This window comes from Phacochoerus africanus, chromosome 2 (assembly GCF_016906955.1).
Source record: "Phacochoerus africanus isolate WHEZ1 chromosome 2, ROS_Pafr_v1, whole genome shotgun sequence".
NCBI classification, from domain to species: Eukaryota; Metazoa; Chordata; class Mammalia; order Artiodactyla; family Suidae; genus Phacochoerus; species Phacochoerus africanus.
Genome location: NC_062545.1, coordinates 94,811,504 through 94,829,159, shown reverse-complemented (window position 1 = coordinate 94,829,159; position 17,656 = coordinate 94,811,504). Strand labels below are relative to the sequence as shown.

General features: G+C 37.0%; 1 protein-coding gene and 1 pseudogene across 1 annotated transcript; both read right to left on the bottom strand.

The window, feature by feature from the left end:
• Positions 1 to 3,262: 3,262 nt before the first annotated feature.
• Positions 3,263 to 4,196, bottom strand: LOC125120727 (olfactory receptor 4C11-like). Its single transcript, XM_047769177.1, is given in 2 exon segments — positions 3,263 to 3,385; positions 3,387 to 4,196. Coding segments are annotated over 2 exon segments (933 nt in total).
• Positions 4,197 to 15,452: 11,256 nt separating this feature from the next.
• LOC125121131 (olfactory receptor 4C46-like) lies at positions 15,453 to 16,387 on the bottom strand (annotated as a pseudogene).
• Between the last annotated feature and the right edge of the window lie 1,269 nt (positions 16,388 to 17,656).

Below are 17,656 nucleotides of genomic sequence, written 5' to 3'. Positions count from 1 at the left end.
AATTCTTTGCATATTTTGGATATTAACCCCATGTAGCTCAGACATATTTTACAAATATATTCTTCCTTCTCTGTACAAAAGTCTTTCAGTTTGAAGTAGTTCCCATCTGTTTATACTTGCTTTAGTTTCTCTTGCCTGAGGAGACAGATTGCCCCCTTTCCCCCAAAAAATATTGCTAAGGCTAATGTCAAAACATATACTGCCTACGTTTCCTTCTAGGCATTTTATGGTTTCATTATTACATTTAAGTGTTTAGTCCGTTTTGAATTTATTTTTGTGAATGCTGTGAGCAAGTAGTCCAGTATGATTCTTTTGCAGGTAGATTTCCAGCTTTCCCAGGACCACTTATTGAAGAGAATTTCCTCCCACTGTATATTCTTATCTCTCATTGTAGAATAATTAACCCTATGAGCATCTTCATGATCATCACCTTAAACTCTTTACCAGGTAGGCTGCTTCTCTCCACTTCGTCGAGATCTTCTTCTGGAATTTTGTGTCTTCATTTGGAATATATTCCTCTGTTGCCCCATTTTGCCTAACTCTGTTTTCATTTCTGTGTATTATGTTGGTCGGTTACTTCTGCTGATCTTGGAGAGGTGAACTTATTTAGATGTCTTAATGGACCCAACCGTGCATTCCCTTCTTATCAACAGAACCATAGGCTGTAGGGGTGTCCCCTATTTGAGCTGCATAGTTTCTTTTGTTGTGGTAGGAAGTACTATTGTAGCTGTGCTGGTAGGCAGGGCTGGGATCTGACCTGTTTGATTTCCAGGTCCTGCTTCAGGTGGAGGCTGCCAGACTGCTCTTACATTAGCTGGGTACTGATGCGGTCCCAGGCTATAGGGCCTGGGGTCGGGGGAGTAAGGATGTGGAACTTGTGTTTTTGAGTTCATCCAGCTGCTCTTTGTCTTTTCATTGGGGCATTTAGTTTAATGTATTTACATTTAAAATGATTAACAATAGGGAAGGACTTACTACTTCCTTTATTTATTTACTTATTTTTTTGTCTTTTTGCTTTCTCTAGGGCCAATCTCATGGCATATGGAGGTTCCCAGGCTAGGGGTTGAATCAGAGCCGTAGCCGCCTGCCTATACCACAGCCACAGCAATGCAGCATCTGAGCCGTGTCTGTGACCTACAGTGCACAGCAACACTGGATCCTTAACCCACTGAGCAAGGCCAGGGATCGAACCCGAAACTTCATGGTTCCTAGTCGGATTTGTTAACCACTGTGCCATGACGGGAACTCCCTACTTGCTTTTTTAAAATTATTTTCTTCTTGTCCTGTAGCGTTGTCTTTCTTTTCCTCTTGGTCTTTCTTCCTTTGTGTTTCATTGACTTTTTTTAACTCCTTCATTTGAAACAAAAGTACATTGGGCAGTAATGTGAAAGCTTATAAATGTATAAAATTCACTAGTGAAGCTAAAGGGACTATAGTGAGTGGACGCCATGCATTTATCCACTCACTTTGATGCAGCTAGTTTTCAACTATGGCACTGTAGTTTACATGCTTCTCAGACCTTATTAATCGCATAGCTTAAAATTGGTACCTGTTTACCAAACTCTCCATATTTCCCGCCACCTCTGCCTCTAGTACCCACTTTTCTACTTTCTATTTCGGTGAGTTCAACTTTTTTTTTTTGCTTTTTAGATTTCACATATAAGTCATTTTTAAAGATTTAAAGCTAAAGATGCAAAACGTAAAAAGCCTGGAGCTGTTATCTAAAGTCTCCTTTTTCCTTTAGTTAAGCAATAACTGTGTGTTTAACATTCTCCTAGGTTTCTTTTTAATCTTATTAAAACAGTGCCAACTGATATCTTCAGTTAAAATTTACCTTCCATTAAAATTATAAATTGCATTATCTGAATAAAAGTATTGTTAGTAAATGTATATGATGGCCATGACTAAAATATGAGTTTCACTAATTATATTTTTAAAACCCATTTTATAACAAAAATAGGTAGTGCATGCTAGATTTTCTTCTTTATTCATAGCTCTTTATTATATCCCTTTTTTAACCTCATGACAAGCCAATAAAATAGAGATTATTTTCACTTCCAATTTACACACCCAAATTTTCTCTATATTGCCTGAAGTTACAGGGCTGTAAAGTAATAGAATATAATTTGGATCCATCCAGGTTGAGCATAGACCTCCTATTCTTAATCATTATATCCTTCCACCAATCTTGAAGCAAAAGGAAGTGCAGTTCATGATCATTGTCTCAATTCCAAATGTTTCCTATATTGTAGGCCGCTTTGCAGGGATAAAGTGGATTGCAGGCATTTATTACTGACATGAGAGGTGTATAAAACTTGTTTAAAACCTTGCTTCTGATACCATTTTAGCAGAATAACCTCAAGGGTGTTTTTACTTCTCTGAACTTCAGATTTTTATCTGTGAATTTTTGGTAAATATACCTAACTTTGTATTATTCTATGAGACACAATCATGATAATAAAAAAGCACTAGATGCATATCAGCCATTCTACTTCTTTCTAAAATGATAGGGTAATTACAATGCATAGTATTTCTTTTAGGGAAGTCACTTTTGAGGGCAGGTGACCACTTTACTATTATACATTGGATGGATATCATGTTCCAGAACCTTTTAAAATTCCATCATTTTCCTAGGTTTAATTTGACTGCAAGTACGTTTGACCCCCATAAAACCTTCTAAATTTGATGACCCTCTATAGCTTCTTGTTTTAGTATCTTTATTTTTAACCTACATGTTCATTTATTTTATTCTATTCTGTTCCTCTTATATTAATACATTGTTTCATCTGAAATGCAAATAGCCATGAACCCCTGTACTTGTGTGTGTGTGCATGTGTGTGCATGCTCACATTAGGATAGTGTAGGTTAAGTGAGTTTATGATGGAATCATAACACTTCTATTCCTTTTATGTATATGGTCATCATCATTAATGCCACTTCAATTTTGAGATATCAGTATTGACACTAAACTTTGTAATGTCCCAAGAAAGTAAAACAAAATGAGGACAATAAGATTCATGTTATTTTGCTGAATTTATTTCAAAGTAAACTTTGATAGGAGAACATGCTTAGAGCTGGTAATGTTGGGTCCACTTAAAGAATGAGAAGTCTTGGCATTCATTTTGTCTGTGAACCGAAAAAAAAAGCAACTCTCAATCTTATATTTGATTTATGTTATTCCCACAATAGTCAGGCATTATTTTATATGATACCTTTACAGAATCAGTCAAACCATGACAGTATTAAGTAATCAGACCTCAATTCATCTTTTGCTTTCTAAATTCATTCTGACATGACATAACCTTCTCATGGCATTTTTCACTTCTGCATTCCTCAGGGTGTAGATGAGTGGATTGAGAAAGGGTGTTCCAATAGTATAAAATACCTGCCACCATCTTGTCCATGGGGAATGTAGTTGGGGGGCGGGTATATATGAATATACATGGACCAAAAAACAGGACGACTACAATGATGTGGGAAGTGCAAGTGGAGAGAGCTTTTTTCCTCCCTTCTGTGCTATGGTTTCGTAGTGAATGCAAGATGACAATGTATGAGATCATCAGCATTACAAAACCAGTTGTGCAAAGGGCTCCACTATTAAATACCACGAGTAGGTTCATCACATAAATATCCATGCAGGCAAGTTTCAGCAAGGGCTGCATATCACAGCAATAGTGATCAATCAAATTGGATCCACAGAAGGGCAGTCTCAAAGCCAGGATAATCTGAGCCATAGAATGTATAAAAGACCCTATCCATGCAAGACCAATCAGTATGATGCAGACCTGGCGCCTCATGATGGTTGGGTAATGCAGTGGCTTGCAGATGGCCATGTAACGATCAATGGCCATGAGGACAAGGACAAAGATCTCCATGCTGCCAAATAAATGCAGTGCAAAGATTTGAGTCAGGCACTCATTGTAAGATATGATTTTCTTTTCAGACAGAGCATCCACAATGAGTCTAGGTGCTGTGGTAGTGGAAAAACAGGTATCAGCAATGGACAAATAAAACAGGAAGAAGTACATGGGGCTCCCAAGTGTTTGGCTGGACCTGATGGTCACAATAATAAGCAAATTGCCCCCCAGAGTTCCCACATAGAAAATGAAGAAGATCACAAACACCATGTTTTGCTTCTTAAGATCCTGTGTCAATCCTAACAGTATGAACTCAGAGATACTGTTGTTTGGCTGCATTATTTGACTCCAGGGGAAAGCACCAATTAGAAATATTCTGCAAAGAAGAAAAAAAATACAATTTCAAAATAAATAGTATATTTGCAAGTAGAGTATATATTATGGCACTGCTTCCTTCCAATGGGTAATAATTTACCTGCTGTGTGTTGCTTTTATTTCAATAAAATAGAATTCACAATACTTTTTTCAATCTGGAGCCCTAATGGCATATGAAAATGATGTGAGGAAGTTCCCTTCGTGGCTCAGCAGTTAAGTAACCTGACTTTGATCCCTGGCCTTGCTACATGTGTTAGGATCCGGCATTGCTGTGGGCTGTGGTGTAGGCTGGCAGCTGTATCTCTGATTGGACCCCTAGCCTGGGAACTTCCATATGCCGTGGGTGTGTCCCTAAAAAGAAAAAAAAAGGAGAAAATTAGATGAAAGTAAGAAAATAATGAAAGGTAAATGATTCTTCAGGCATTGTAAGCACTAATTTGGGTTACTAGCATGAGTTTATTCACTTTGTCAGCTGAATGATTTCTCCAGTTTTAATCTAGAATGTATCCATATTAGGAGAGCTATGTTTTAGTAGAGAAAACTTTTGCCTGATTTACTCGATCCACTTTTACATTTCTTAAACCAGCAGTCGAGTTGTAAAGTATTTTAGTACCTGTTCTGAGCATCAGAGAATGATGGTTCAAACAATTCAGGATATCTTCCTTAATGAAACTTCTACACACACAAATACTTGCAGAGTCACAGATCTTAGAGTCTAGTGAGTGAGAGAGAGAAACAATAAACATAAAATTTTAGTAATGTATAACCAGTCAGTTGGTCCAGGCCATCATGAGATTTATTTTAATCTTTTGCCTCGGCTAAGTTTATGTCTTTTTATTTCTCAAAACTTTCTAGTTGTTTATGTTTAAATTCAGCTTCTATTATTAAAATTTATAACCTTTAAATTATACTATGTTGTCCAAAGGTAAATTTGCCCTGCTGGTCATTGTTTTTTCTAGATCTTTTAATATGTTTTCTTAAGACAAATGGACTCATTGAATCTAACATGAAGGAAATATAGAAGGAGTACATTTTCTATGAATAAAAACATTCTTTTAAATTTCAGGTTTAAAGTTTAAAACCAGGAATTTAGAAAATGAACACAGGAAGATCCAAGTCATACCTGAGACCTAGGATACATAGAATTTTTGTGATATAAATCTTAAATATCCTATCTCTCACTTCAAGAAAAGATAGAAATAAAAAGATAATCATTGTTTATTCATATCTAGCTGTATGCCAAACACTGGACAGATTGTTTTATGTGCCCTTATATTCTTCAAATAGCAACAAAGTCAATAACAAATTATGAGACAAATTGATAGAGTATTTTTACAACTCTCATACCAGTCAAAAGCATGACTTTCAAGTGTAAGTGGATTTCACTTGTTGATCTTAAAAAATACAGTAAAATAAGTAAGAGGCAAAATAATCAATTTGAAAAAACTTCTTATTAAATATAATTTAGCATATGAAAAGATGCTGAATTTCATTCACAACTAAATACAGTCAAATTAAATGTCCAGTCAGGCAATGTTTTCATGAATCTCTTCAGATTCATTTCCTAACCCAAGAACTTCCATATGCCCTGTGTGTGGCTATAAATTTAAAAAACGGGGAGTGTACTTTGATTGACACCACACACCAAATAAAACCATTGATAAAAAGAAAGCAGATATATATGCAGTGGTATCTACAGTATATTTTAAAGTGAAAAATAAGACAGCATTGTGTGCTAGGTTGATAAGAAGTAATTAAAGGTAGGATATTACCTATTACTTAAATACAAAATCATGCATACACGAGTTGTATTTAAAAGAATGCCACCAAGAACTGCATTTGTACTCTGTGTATGAGGAAGCTACATTCTTGGCAACAGAAATATGAGCAATGCCCATTTTTTTTAAGATGTGATCTTTGGTCAAATTTGAAAATACATCACTGTCATGTGTTATGTAAAAAGTAAGGCCTGTGTTGGTCTGTCATTCACAGTGGCATATCCCTGAGCTGTAATAACTGCACTGTGATATAAACAGGAAATAGAGCAATATTTTTGGGGGGTAGGGGGGAGAACTCAAGAGCATAAACAGGGACATCTATAGAGGTGAGTATGGAAGTCAGTGCTTTTTAATCCCATCTAAACCATCACAGTGCCTTTAACTACAGGTTCCCTGACTTTCTGGATGTTTTCCAAATGAAATCTGGTCAAAGCTCTTCAACAAGCAAATGAAAAATCATTTCCCGTTTATATCAATTAATACTATTATAGAAATATCTCTACTTATCTATTTTTGTGTAAGTATGTGTGTGTGTGTGTGTGTGTATGATAGGCACATCTCTACAATTCACATAATATATTTATGTGTTTATGTATATATAGAAGTATGCACATATTAGAATTATATATATACAATTAATACACATGAGAGTGAAGCATTATAAGAGGAGTTTTTAATCCATAAATGACTGTATTTCAGCTTCTAGAGTAAAATGTGTGCTTCGAGACTTTTGAGTGAATGAGAGGAACTGAGAAAATATCCTGTGGGTAAAACCCAGTAGTGTTCTGCCCTGTGCTGTCCTGAAATGCATGGAGGAAAAGGGAAGTCTGAATTCTATTGTATCACTGACAAATCATCATATCTAAGCATACCCTGAAACTCCTAGGTAGATATTATTTCTATATTCTTATCTCTCACACCCTCCATTCTAATACCCCTTTCTTAGCAGTGCCCGTTTCCCTCAGGAGAGGCTATGCACAGCTTTTATTTCCATCATCACACTTTAGAATGTAGAACACCCCTTAAAATGTCCCAAATTTTCTGTCCTTCCACAAATGGACTGTATGAATTAGATACTCACATTGATCAGATATACTTTTTCTGAGTATTATATAAAACTAAGTTAATCCTCAGTACAAATCTTACCAGTTTTAAAACAGTTTATGTAGAGGTTAGGATGTTCAGTTGTCCTCTTTTTCTTCTCAAAGCAATCTGGACAGCCCTGACTCAAGTGAGGAAAAAAAAAGTTTCTAAAATTCTGTTTGATTATCTACAACCAGGCATTCTTTGGTCTCACAAGGAGACTTGACTTCTTACCTACAGGCCAGAAGGCAGATTAAGTTGATCCAGAATGATCCCCCACTTTCTGAAATCCACTTTCACTCAAGATTATGAATGAGAGGTGCAACTCTTTGCCTTCCCCAGAGGACTGTGTAAACATGGATGATGAAAAAATACAGGTGCTGGGGAAGGTCATTCCCTAAAGTGTCGCTTCCCCTCTAGTTCAGAGACATGAGCCACATGTAAAAAAGACCTTAATATTTGCTATATTTTACCACAGTATGGAGAAAAAGATGGATTATTTAAAAAATAAAGATTTTTTGTTTGTTTGTTTTTTAGGCCCACACCCATGGCATATGGAAGTTCCCAGGCTAGGGGTCAAATCAGAGCCATAGCTGAAGGCATACACCATAGCCACAGCAATGTGGGATCTGAGCCACATCTGCAACCTACACCACAGCTCAAGGCGACGTGGGATCCTTAACCCATGGAGCGAGGCCAGGGATTAAACCCTTGTCCTCATGGATACTATTCAGGTTCATTATCACTGAGCCATGATGGGAACTCCAGAAGCTTGTAATTTTGATGTAGTCCAATTTACCTATTTTTCTATTTTAACCTGTGAATTTGGTGTCATATTTAAAACTTCATTGCCTAATCTAATGCCCTGAATCTTTTCCTCCCTAATTTTTCCAAGAGTTTTATAGTTTTATCTCTTAATGTTAAGTTCATTGATCTATTTTGAGGGTATTGTGTATATGGTGTATGTTAAGGGTACACCTTAATTCCTTTGCACGTGGATATCTAGTTATGCCCTCTCCTTTTGCTGAAAAAACTGTCCTTTCCCCCATGGAAGTTCTTGGTACCTCTGTAGAAAATCACTTGACTATTAATATGATAGTGTATTTCTTGGCTCTTTAATATGTTCTGTTGTTCTATATGCCTGTCTTTATGGCAGGACCACGCTGTTTCAAATACTTTGTTTTGAAAGCATGAGGTGTGAAACCTCCAACTTTGTTTGATTTTTCAAGATTACTTTTCCTGCAGGCTCCCTAGATATTCCTTATTAATTTTTCAGATGATTTTCCCAATATGCAAAAAGTGTCATTGGGGTTTTGACAGGGATTATTTGAATCTTTATTGTTTTAGGTATTATTGGTATCTTAACAGTTCAATTTTCTACCCCTTGAATATATGATATGTTTTAGAACTAATAGAGATATTCATAGGAAGAGATTTCCTTTAAGGTACTGGCTCTTGTGATTATGGAAGCTGGCACGTGCAAAGTCTGTAGAACCAAAGTCACGATTTGAGTCTAAAGGCCCAAAACTGCTTTATACTAGTAACAGACAATGTCCCAGTTCAAGTTCGTTGGCAGGAAGCTGCTGTAGAATCAGGAAAAACTAATTTGCCCCATGCAGACCTTCAGACAGAAAGGGGTGATGTTTCAGTTTGAAGGCTCTTAGGCTGGAGATTTTTCTCATACTTGGGAGAGGTCATCTTTTTGTTACTTTCAGGCTTTCAGTTGACTGGATGGATTAGATGAGGACCAATCACAGTATAGAGGACAATATATTTTACTCAGTCCACCAACAGAATATGAATTTCATCCAGCAAAACTTCAAATACACAACCCAAAGCAATGTTTCGGCAAATGTATTTGTGCACCTCTTGGGATAGTCAACTTAGCACAAAAAACTGGCCATCACAAATCTATTTCATGCCATTTTAGAACCTATCTTCATCACCTTTAACCATAGTTGATCTCCAAATAAGGCCAATAGTGAGGTCATAATTCTGCCCAACATGGCACAGCTGTCCTGTGTACAAGTGAAAATGTACTCTTTCCCCGTAAAGGAGGTAGAGTCTTTGATATCTTAAAACTTTAAATATTGTGATGGAAATTAATAATACTTAAATGCAATGAAAAAATTTAACATGTTATTTTATATGATATAGTAATAAGAGAAAGAATAAAAGATATATATGTATATGTATACATCTATAGCATATATATGTGTTTGTGTGTATATGGGTATAAATGTGTGTATACATTGTTATGTATATAACACATGCAGAAACATATTCATAAATTAAAGAGGACAAAGAACATAGGCACAGAACATGTAACTACATGTCTTATTTCTGTAACTGGTCACATGGCTGTAGCTGGTCTTTATAACTAATTACTCCTTTTACTCACTCATTTTGTATTCTCTGTGCATTTAGTGACACCTGAGCTGACCAGGATCTTTACCTGGTGGGGTGACATAGACCTTCATTGCTGAAAAGTCTGGGCTGTTAATAGTTCTGCCTGGATTGGGTTGTTGCAGTTGCTGTTACTCTTAGTTACAAGACGTGCTGATACTAAAAGAGGCTGTTTAGGAGTTTCTGTCTTCCAGACATACTTTTCCTCATCCCTCTTGCAGAGTAGTAGTCCCATTTCCCCTTGGAGTCAAGATCAGTCACTCTAGCCCTCAAAGTGTCTCACTCTCCTGTTGATTCAGAGGCAGAAGGATTCTAAAATGGTCAGGCAGGAGTCTTGACTTCCAGTTCCACAGAATCTTGCTGTGTCTCCTGGTGGAAGCATTTCTCCCTTTGGAAGTAAAACCTCTAAGCCAGCAGAGCAATAGGTTACCTAGAACTGGAAGCAACATTTTTAGCAACAACAGTTACTAAAGATAATTGTGAATGGCGTCACTCCCATTTTTATCCTTAGTGCTGAGACTCAAATATTTTCATATATTTTGTCCATTCAGAGAAGCACCTAAATGTACATCCTGCTCATTTTTTTTTTTTTTTTTGGTTACCAATGTCACGTTCCTCTCGAATTCCAGATCATCCACCCAAATCATTGGTCAAACCCATGAATAAGAATATATAGCATATCTGGACATTTCTCTTCCAAACAAAGTAAACAACGATGTGCACTATTTGAACTTCTACCCTTTGGGAGGATTTCCATCAATACTGAACTTCAGGAATTTTCCAGAATGGGGTTGTAGTGCTGTAACTCTCCACTATCAGGTATTTATTTATTTATTTATTTATTTATTTATTTATTTATTTATTTTCTTTTTAGAGCCACACTTGTGGCATTTGGAAGTTCCCAGACTAGGGAGAGAATCAGAGCTATACCTGGGGCCTATGCCACAGACACAGCAATGCCAGATCCAAGCTGCTTCTGCAGCCTACGCTATATTCTTAACCCAGTGAGTAAGACCAGGCATTGAAGAACCCACATGCTCATGGATACTAGTCAGGTTCTTAACTCACTGAGCCGTAACAGGATCTCCTCCACTTTCAGGTTATGCTGGCTTATCATTGTGGAACTATCTGTATTAAAGTCCTTAGTCTTTTCTTCCTCTGTTACCTGACCACAGGCAACTCCCCATAACTCCATAGGGACTGGCAGGGAGAGAGAAGGGGATTTAGGGCAGGTCAGGACTTTGAGTATTTTTGCCACTTACCCATGTAACTTTGCCTTCAGGTCTTACTCGGGACAATCCCTTTGATGATGGGGTACTCTTGTGCCTCCCCAGTTTTATGGCTTTGATGGGTCAGAGAACAGCAAGTTCATGATGGGCAGCCCAAATTAACATGGTAATTTGGTAACCCATGCTGAGGCAGTCAGAATCTAAAAAGTCCAGTAGCAGCCCAGGAGCTTTTTATTAAAAAGAGTATTTAACTGCAAAAGATGGCAAGATTTGCTCCAAAATACTAAGTGCCTACAATGAAGTTTGCATGTGGAGACCTGCCAGAAGCACTGGCATCTCCATCTGCCACTGACACATCAAACACCATAGACCCACTGGATCAGAGAAGCTTGCATGATATCCCACAGAGCTTTCTTTTCCTTTCTTTTTTTCTTTTCTTTATGACCCATCACAGAGTCCTTCAAGGATGCCGAGGGTTCTGCTACAAATTTATGTTTCATGACTGTGATGAAAGAGTGTGTATTCTGGAACCTCTCAGAGTGGCTAAGTATATCTTCAATAAAAATCCACTGTGATGAAAGAGTGTGTATTCTGGAACCTCTCAGAGTGGCTAAGTATATCTTCAATAAAAATCCACTCTTGTCTTCCAATCTCCTAATGCCTTTTAATCTCTTCTTCTGCATTAACCCAGAGCAGGTCTGGTGTGTCTGAGCTACACACTGTGGGCCACTGTTAGGTTCATATGTTAGCCACCACCACCACACAAACTGTTAGAGCATTTCATAATCTTAATTTATGTTGAATGCAGAATCTCTGCTGAGAGAGCCCCTCAATAAATCAGGCCTGACCAAAATTTATAATTTTTCTAAAGTTATCCTGGATTTCTGTCTGCATACATTAGAAAACTCAGGTAGTTATTTTGGAGTGTAGTGCAATGTCTAATGTACCTCATTAGACGTTGTGTTTTGTACCTCACTTTTTCCTTCTTATTTTTATTCAAGTGTGGTTCATTTTCAGTGATGTGCCAATTTCTGCTGTAGCACATAGTGACGAAGCCATATATATATATATGTATATATACATATCCTCTTTTTCTTATACCATTTCCCATAATGTTCTATCCCAAGAGATTGGATATATAGTTCCCTGTGCTCTACAGTCAGATCTCACTTTTATTTATCTGTTTCTCTCTTTATCTCTTTATCTCTTTATCTATTTATTTATTTATTTATTTATTTATTTATTTATTTATTTTAGGGAAGCTCCTGTGGCATATGGAAGTTCCCAGGCTAGGTGTCAAGTCAGAGCTGCAGCTGCCAGCGTATACCACAGCCACAGCAACACCAGATTTCAGCTGTGTCTGGGCCAACACCACAGCTCATGTCATTGCTGGATCCTTAACCCACTGAGTGAGGCCAGGTATTGAACCCGCATTCTCATGGATAATAGTTGGGTTCATAACTCACTGAGCCACAAGAGGAACTCCCAGTGGGACCTCACTTTTAGCAGCTTCCTGCTACTTGTGTCTAGTTACAGAACTAGAAGAAAAGAGGGGTGGTTTGTATTGTTGGGTTGATCCTGAGGAGAGTCAGCATGTTCTTTCATGGCAACTGCTGCAGGGCAGGCCATTACAGTTTCTTCAGGCAATGAAGGGTTAATCCTTCAGCCTGAGAATGAGGGGCCATGCCCACTGGATATAAAGAGGCCTTGTTCACTGTCAAAGAATGCTCTTCCTCTCTCTATTCATTCTCATCAATTTCTTCAAATTTTCAGTGATAAAAGCCAGAATCTAGATTTAGTCCATGACTGTTTTTGATCTCACATCTTCATGTTATTTTAACTTCTATTTTTATAACTCTAAAATATTTCTCCCTTCTCTGTCTCTCCATTTTAGTTAAGGAAACCGCCTATGATGGGGAAAAAGATGTAGTCTCCATTTGTTTGGCTCCAGCCTGAATACATGGGAGCTCTGTAGTATATATTGCATAACTGCACAGGTTCCACCTTTAGGCAAGGAGACCAGTGCCTTCTATTCCTTCTTCAGTCATTCATTGGATGCTGGTGGGCATTCAGATGGTGAGCCTGGTTACCAAGTGAGGTAGTTTTTCAATTCTCTTGTACAATTGTCCAGAAAGAATGGGACTTGTAATCTGTTAACAGCCAAGACACACAGCAGATATTCCTGGGGGCACTGGTCCAATGAAAGGGATTTGACCAGGTGCAGCAGCATCCACAGCATTCTTCATCATCACTGGCACCACTTGAGTTCAAGCGTTTATTTTATTTATTTTTTTTTGTCTTTTTTTTTGCTATTTCTTGGGCCGCTCCCATGGCATATGGAGGTTCCCAGGCTAGGGGTCGAATCGGAGCTGTAGCCACCGGCCTACGCCAGAGCCACAGCAACGCGGGATCCGAGCCGCGTCTGCAACCTACACCACAGCTCAGGGCAACGCCGGATCGTCAACCCAGTGAGCAAGGGCAGGGACTGAACCTGCAACCTCATGGTTCCTAGTCAGATTCGTTAACCACTGCGCCACGACGGGAACTCCGTGTTTATTGTATCACATACAAATAATTACAGTCACCTTCTTACTACTCTTTTGCTGTCCATCTTGTCCCCTTCAATTGATTTTTCCATACTGTAGCTGTAGAGTCATCATTCTGTATCACAAATGTAACGGCATCATTTGCTAGCTTAAAAAAAAAAAAAAAAAAAACAACTTCCAATATTTTCTTCACACTACTTAGCTTGAAGCCTTAATACATTTATGAGAGCCTTCTTGGTCTTCCCTGTTCTTATCTCTCTATCTTCATATCTTGGTATTTACCCTGATAAGCTAAGTGTCCAGCATGTTACCTGACACACAATGCAATAACTCAAATAAATAGTTAATTTGACAACCACAACTGTATCAAATTTATCAGGATTCCTGCACTCTTATTTTTCATGTTCTTGCCTTTGTTATATATTCCATCTCCGAGGAATATCTTATTCTAACTGATGCCTCTTCATTCTACTGACCTTTATATCCTTTGTGTCCCATTTTTGATGTCTTTTCACACTTGAATCTTTTCTGAACCCCCCTAGGCATTGTTGTGTGTCTCTCAAACATACTTTCAGAGCATCCTCTGCTTCTATTCTCTTACTTATTTATAACACTGCGTGGTATTTCTCTGCTTTCTTTGGGAGTCTCTCCATGATTCTAAGCTCTGGGAAGAAATCATTTAGATTTCTCTTTACTCACTACTGAAGCCCTGGTGACTATTAATGTACTTGATATATTCCTTGGGTTCAAGAATATCTGGTGTTTAAGGAATGAAGGACAGAAAAAAATGAATGGAATGTATTTACCGTGAAATGGCTTTGTGTGTAGAGGAAGTTACAGATTTGTAAAAACAGCTGTTCATAATGAAATATTACTGAAAACAAACCAATTTAAAGGAAAATATCACAAAAAATCCCACATTCAGAAAATTATGAAATCTTGGTAAAAGCAGGGAGAACCCAAGTAAACTCTTCGTTCATATGACAAAAAAATACTCAGCTTCTATTTCTTTCTTATTCCCACTTTAAGCAGGAATAAATGTGATTTACTAAAGAAATCCAGCTAGAATTCTCATAGTCTGAAGGAGATAAAGGCAGAAAAAATGTCCTAATCTCATAGTTATTTTATCTGCTCTGTATTTTATTGAATGCATGCATCTTCCTTCATATATTTATTCATTCAATCTTTATCAGATATTGTGTACCAAATATTGTGATACTGGAATTTTTAAAGTAGGCAATTACTTTATAAATTCTATCTATTTAATAAATTGAAATTCCTATCTGACATTAAAATATAATTTGAAACATCACTCTTTCTGATTGATTTTTTAGCATGAGATTGTTACACAATCAATACAATAGGATTCTGAATGCTACAAGGAAATTTGAAAACATTGAAAATATGGTATAATATTCCTTACTTACCTCTTAGAAGTTAAATGGCCCATTGCTTTTATATTCCTAAAGTAATTTTGCATCACATCTTAACAGTTAACATATTACCATTAACTATGATATATAAAAATGAGCAGAGTTATTAATGAACTATTACAATTTATTTATATATGATGAAATAATACATACAGTATATGCAATAATATATATTTAATATATAACATATTAAACATAACATATAACATACATATGTAATATATTATGTATTGGCCTCTCACACTTTCTCACTCTCTTTCTTTGTATATGTGAGAGGGTGCGTGTGCATGTGTGTGTGTGTGTGTGTGTGTGTGTGTATTCAGTATTTCTGATTTGGAGTTTTATTATTTTTGTTTGTTTCTTCACCTGTAAGACAGGGACAATAGCAATGCCTACCTCTATGGATTATTATAGAGATTACTGCTCAATATCAATGTTTGGTATTTCATTTTTGTTTTATTAAAATGAAAGCTTAGGAATCCTTGATTGGGGTTTAGGATAAGGATGGTAAAAAAAAAATGCTAAGCCCCAATTTGGTAGAATATTACCAATATTCCAAAATTTATCCTGGACTAGAGTTTTCTTCTTTTTATTGCAGTCATATTTTTTCTCTCCCTGCAGAATCTATGATTTATGGCAATTATTTTTTTTTCTTTTAATATCATAGAGATTCTTTGCTGAGATCATCAACAATATCCTTTTGACCTTTGCATCAGTTTAATAAATATTAGGCATGATGTGCATTTTATTTATCACTTGAAATAGCTTGCCAACTACAGAGTTTCCTAATAGCATTTTTCATCTGGGCATTTCTCAAGGTATATATGAAAGGATTTAACATGGGAGTTATCCTAGTGTAGAACACTGAAACTGCTTTATTGATAGGTAAAATAACTGCTGGTCTCATGTACACAAATATGCAGGGCACAAAAAATTGGACAACCACTATAATATGGGATACACAGGTAGAGAGGGCTTTTTGCCTAGCCTCCTAAGTCTTTGTCCTTTGAGAATGCAGGATGACCACATAGGAGCCAATCAAGAGGAGGAAGTTTAACATACAGAGAAATCCACTATTGGCAGCAACAAAGAGCCCTAGAATGTGGGTATCAATGCAGACAAGATTGAGCAAAGGGTTCAGATCACACATAAAGTGATCTATGATGTTAGAACCACAGAAGGGTAATCTGAAGATGAAGAGGATCTGTATGAATCCATGAAGAAAGCCTCCCATCCATGAAACTCCCATTAATAGGTGATACACTCTACGGTTCATAATGGTTGTATAGTGCAAGGGCTTGCAGAGGGCCACATAGCAGTCATACGCCATCACAGTGAGCAGGATAATCTCAGTACCTCCAAAGAAATGTTCCCCAAAAATTTGGGTCATGCACCCATTGAATAGGATGGTCTTCTTTTCATGGAGTGAATCTCTGATCAGTTTAGGGGTATTGACAGAGTAATAGCATCAATAAAGGAGAGATAGGCCAGGAAGTAGTACATGGGGGACTCCAGTAATGGGCTAGAAGTAATGGTGACCATGATTAGCATATTTCCTACCACAGTGAAGATGTAGATGACAAAAAACACCACAAAGATGATTTTATGCATCTTTGGATTTTCTGTGAGCCCCAGTAGAACAAACTCTGTTTCGTTATTCCTGTTCTCCATATATTTCATGTTATGCACAGCTACAGTTCCTGAAAAAAAAAAAGGCATCTAATACATCATAAATTCCTAGGGTCTACTGAAATCTGAATTCTTATAGGATTTTTTTTGAGATAGGAAAAAATAGTTTCCAGTTTCTTGAAAATTACTCAAATTCTTTCCCAGTGTGGGTGATGTTTAAAATGCAGACATGAGGAACTTAGACCCAGAGGCAGAAGAAGTTCTGTGTACAATTAATGGTGTGAGATACTTAGAAACCAAGGTGAAGCACTCACATAGAGTGGCATGTTAAGTATGAAAAGAGAGGGAGAAAATAGATGTAAAGCTGTAAATGTAAAGCTAAGGAATTTTCCCTCCATTCTAAGAAATAGGAAACCAGGAAGAGTAACTGAGAATATGAGTGTAGGATGAAGAAGGATTGGAGAAAGAGACTCTTGGATAGTAAAGATGTTTGTGTCACTTGGGTAACGTGGACTGAGATTCTGCATGGGGATGAGAGACAAAGAAAGGAACCCTAGTAGTGGACTATTTGTAATAATTGACCTAAAGTGTAACAGGATATTGGTGATGGGAAAGCAAGATAGAGGAGGTACTATAATCAAATGAGAAACATTTCGCCAAAATCCAATAACTTTTTTTTTTTTCTTTTTAGGGCTGCACCTGTGACATATGGAAGTTCTCAGGCTAAGGGTCAAATCAGAGCTATAGTTGCCAGCCTATGCCACAGCCACAGCAACATGGGGTCTGAGTTGCCTCTTCAACCTACATCACAGCTCATGGTAACACCGGATCTTTAACCCACTGAGCAAAGCCATTGATCAAACCCACATGCTCATGAATACTAGTCAGATTTGTTAACCTCTGAGCCACAAGGGGAACTCCCCAATAACTTTATAATAGCTAATGAATATACTTTTAATAATTGATTTCTATGGGAATGATGTGATAGTAACTTGTGTGGATAGTATTATTTCATCCATTTTACACATGGAAAATTATCTCAAAGACTAATATTGATAGTGATATTAATTATCATATAAATAAAAATTTCATGATTACTTACTGTGCTCCAAGTGTATTTGCCAACCTTTGGTTAACTAATCATCAGTACAAACCTGCAAAATTATTACTACTATCATTTTATACTTATTTTACAAATCAGTAAATAGAAGCATAGAAAAGCTAAGGATCCTGCCCAAGATCAAGCAGATAATAAAGATCAGAAACATGATTAGGTCTATGAAATCTCAGAGCCAAGATTAGATCAGATTATAATTTTTA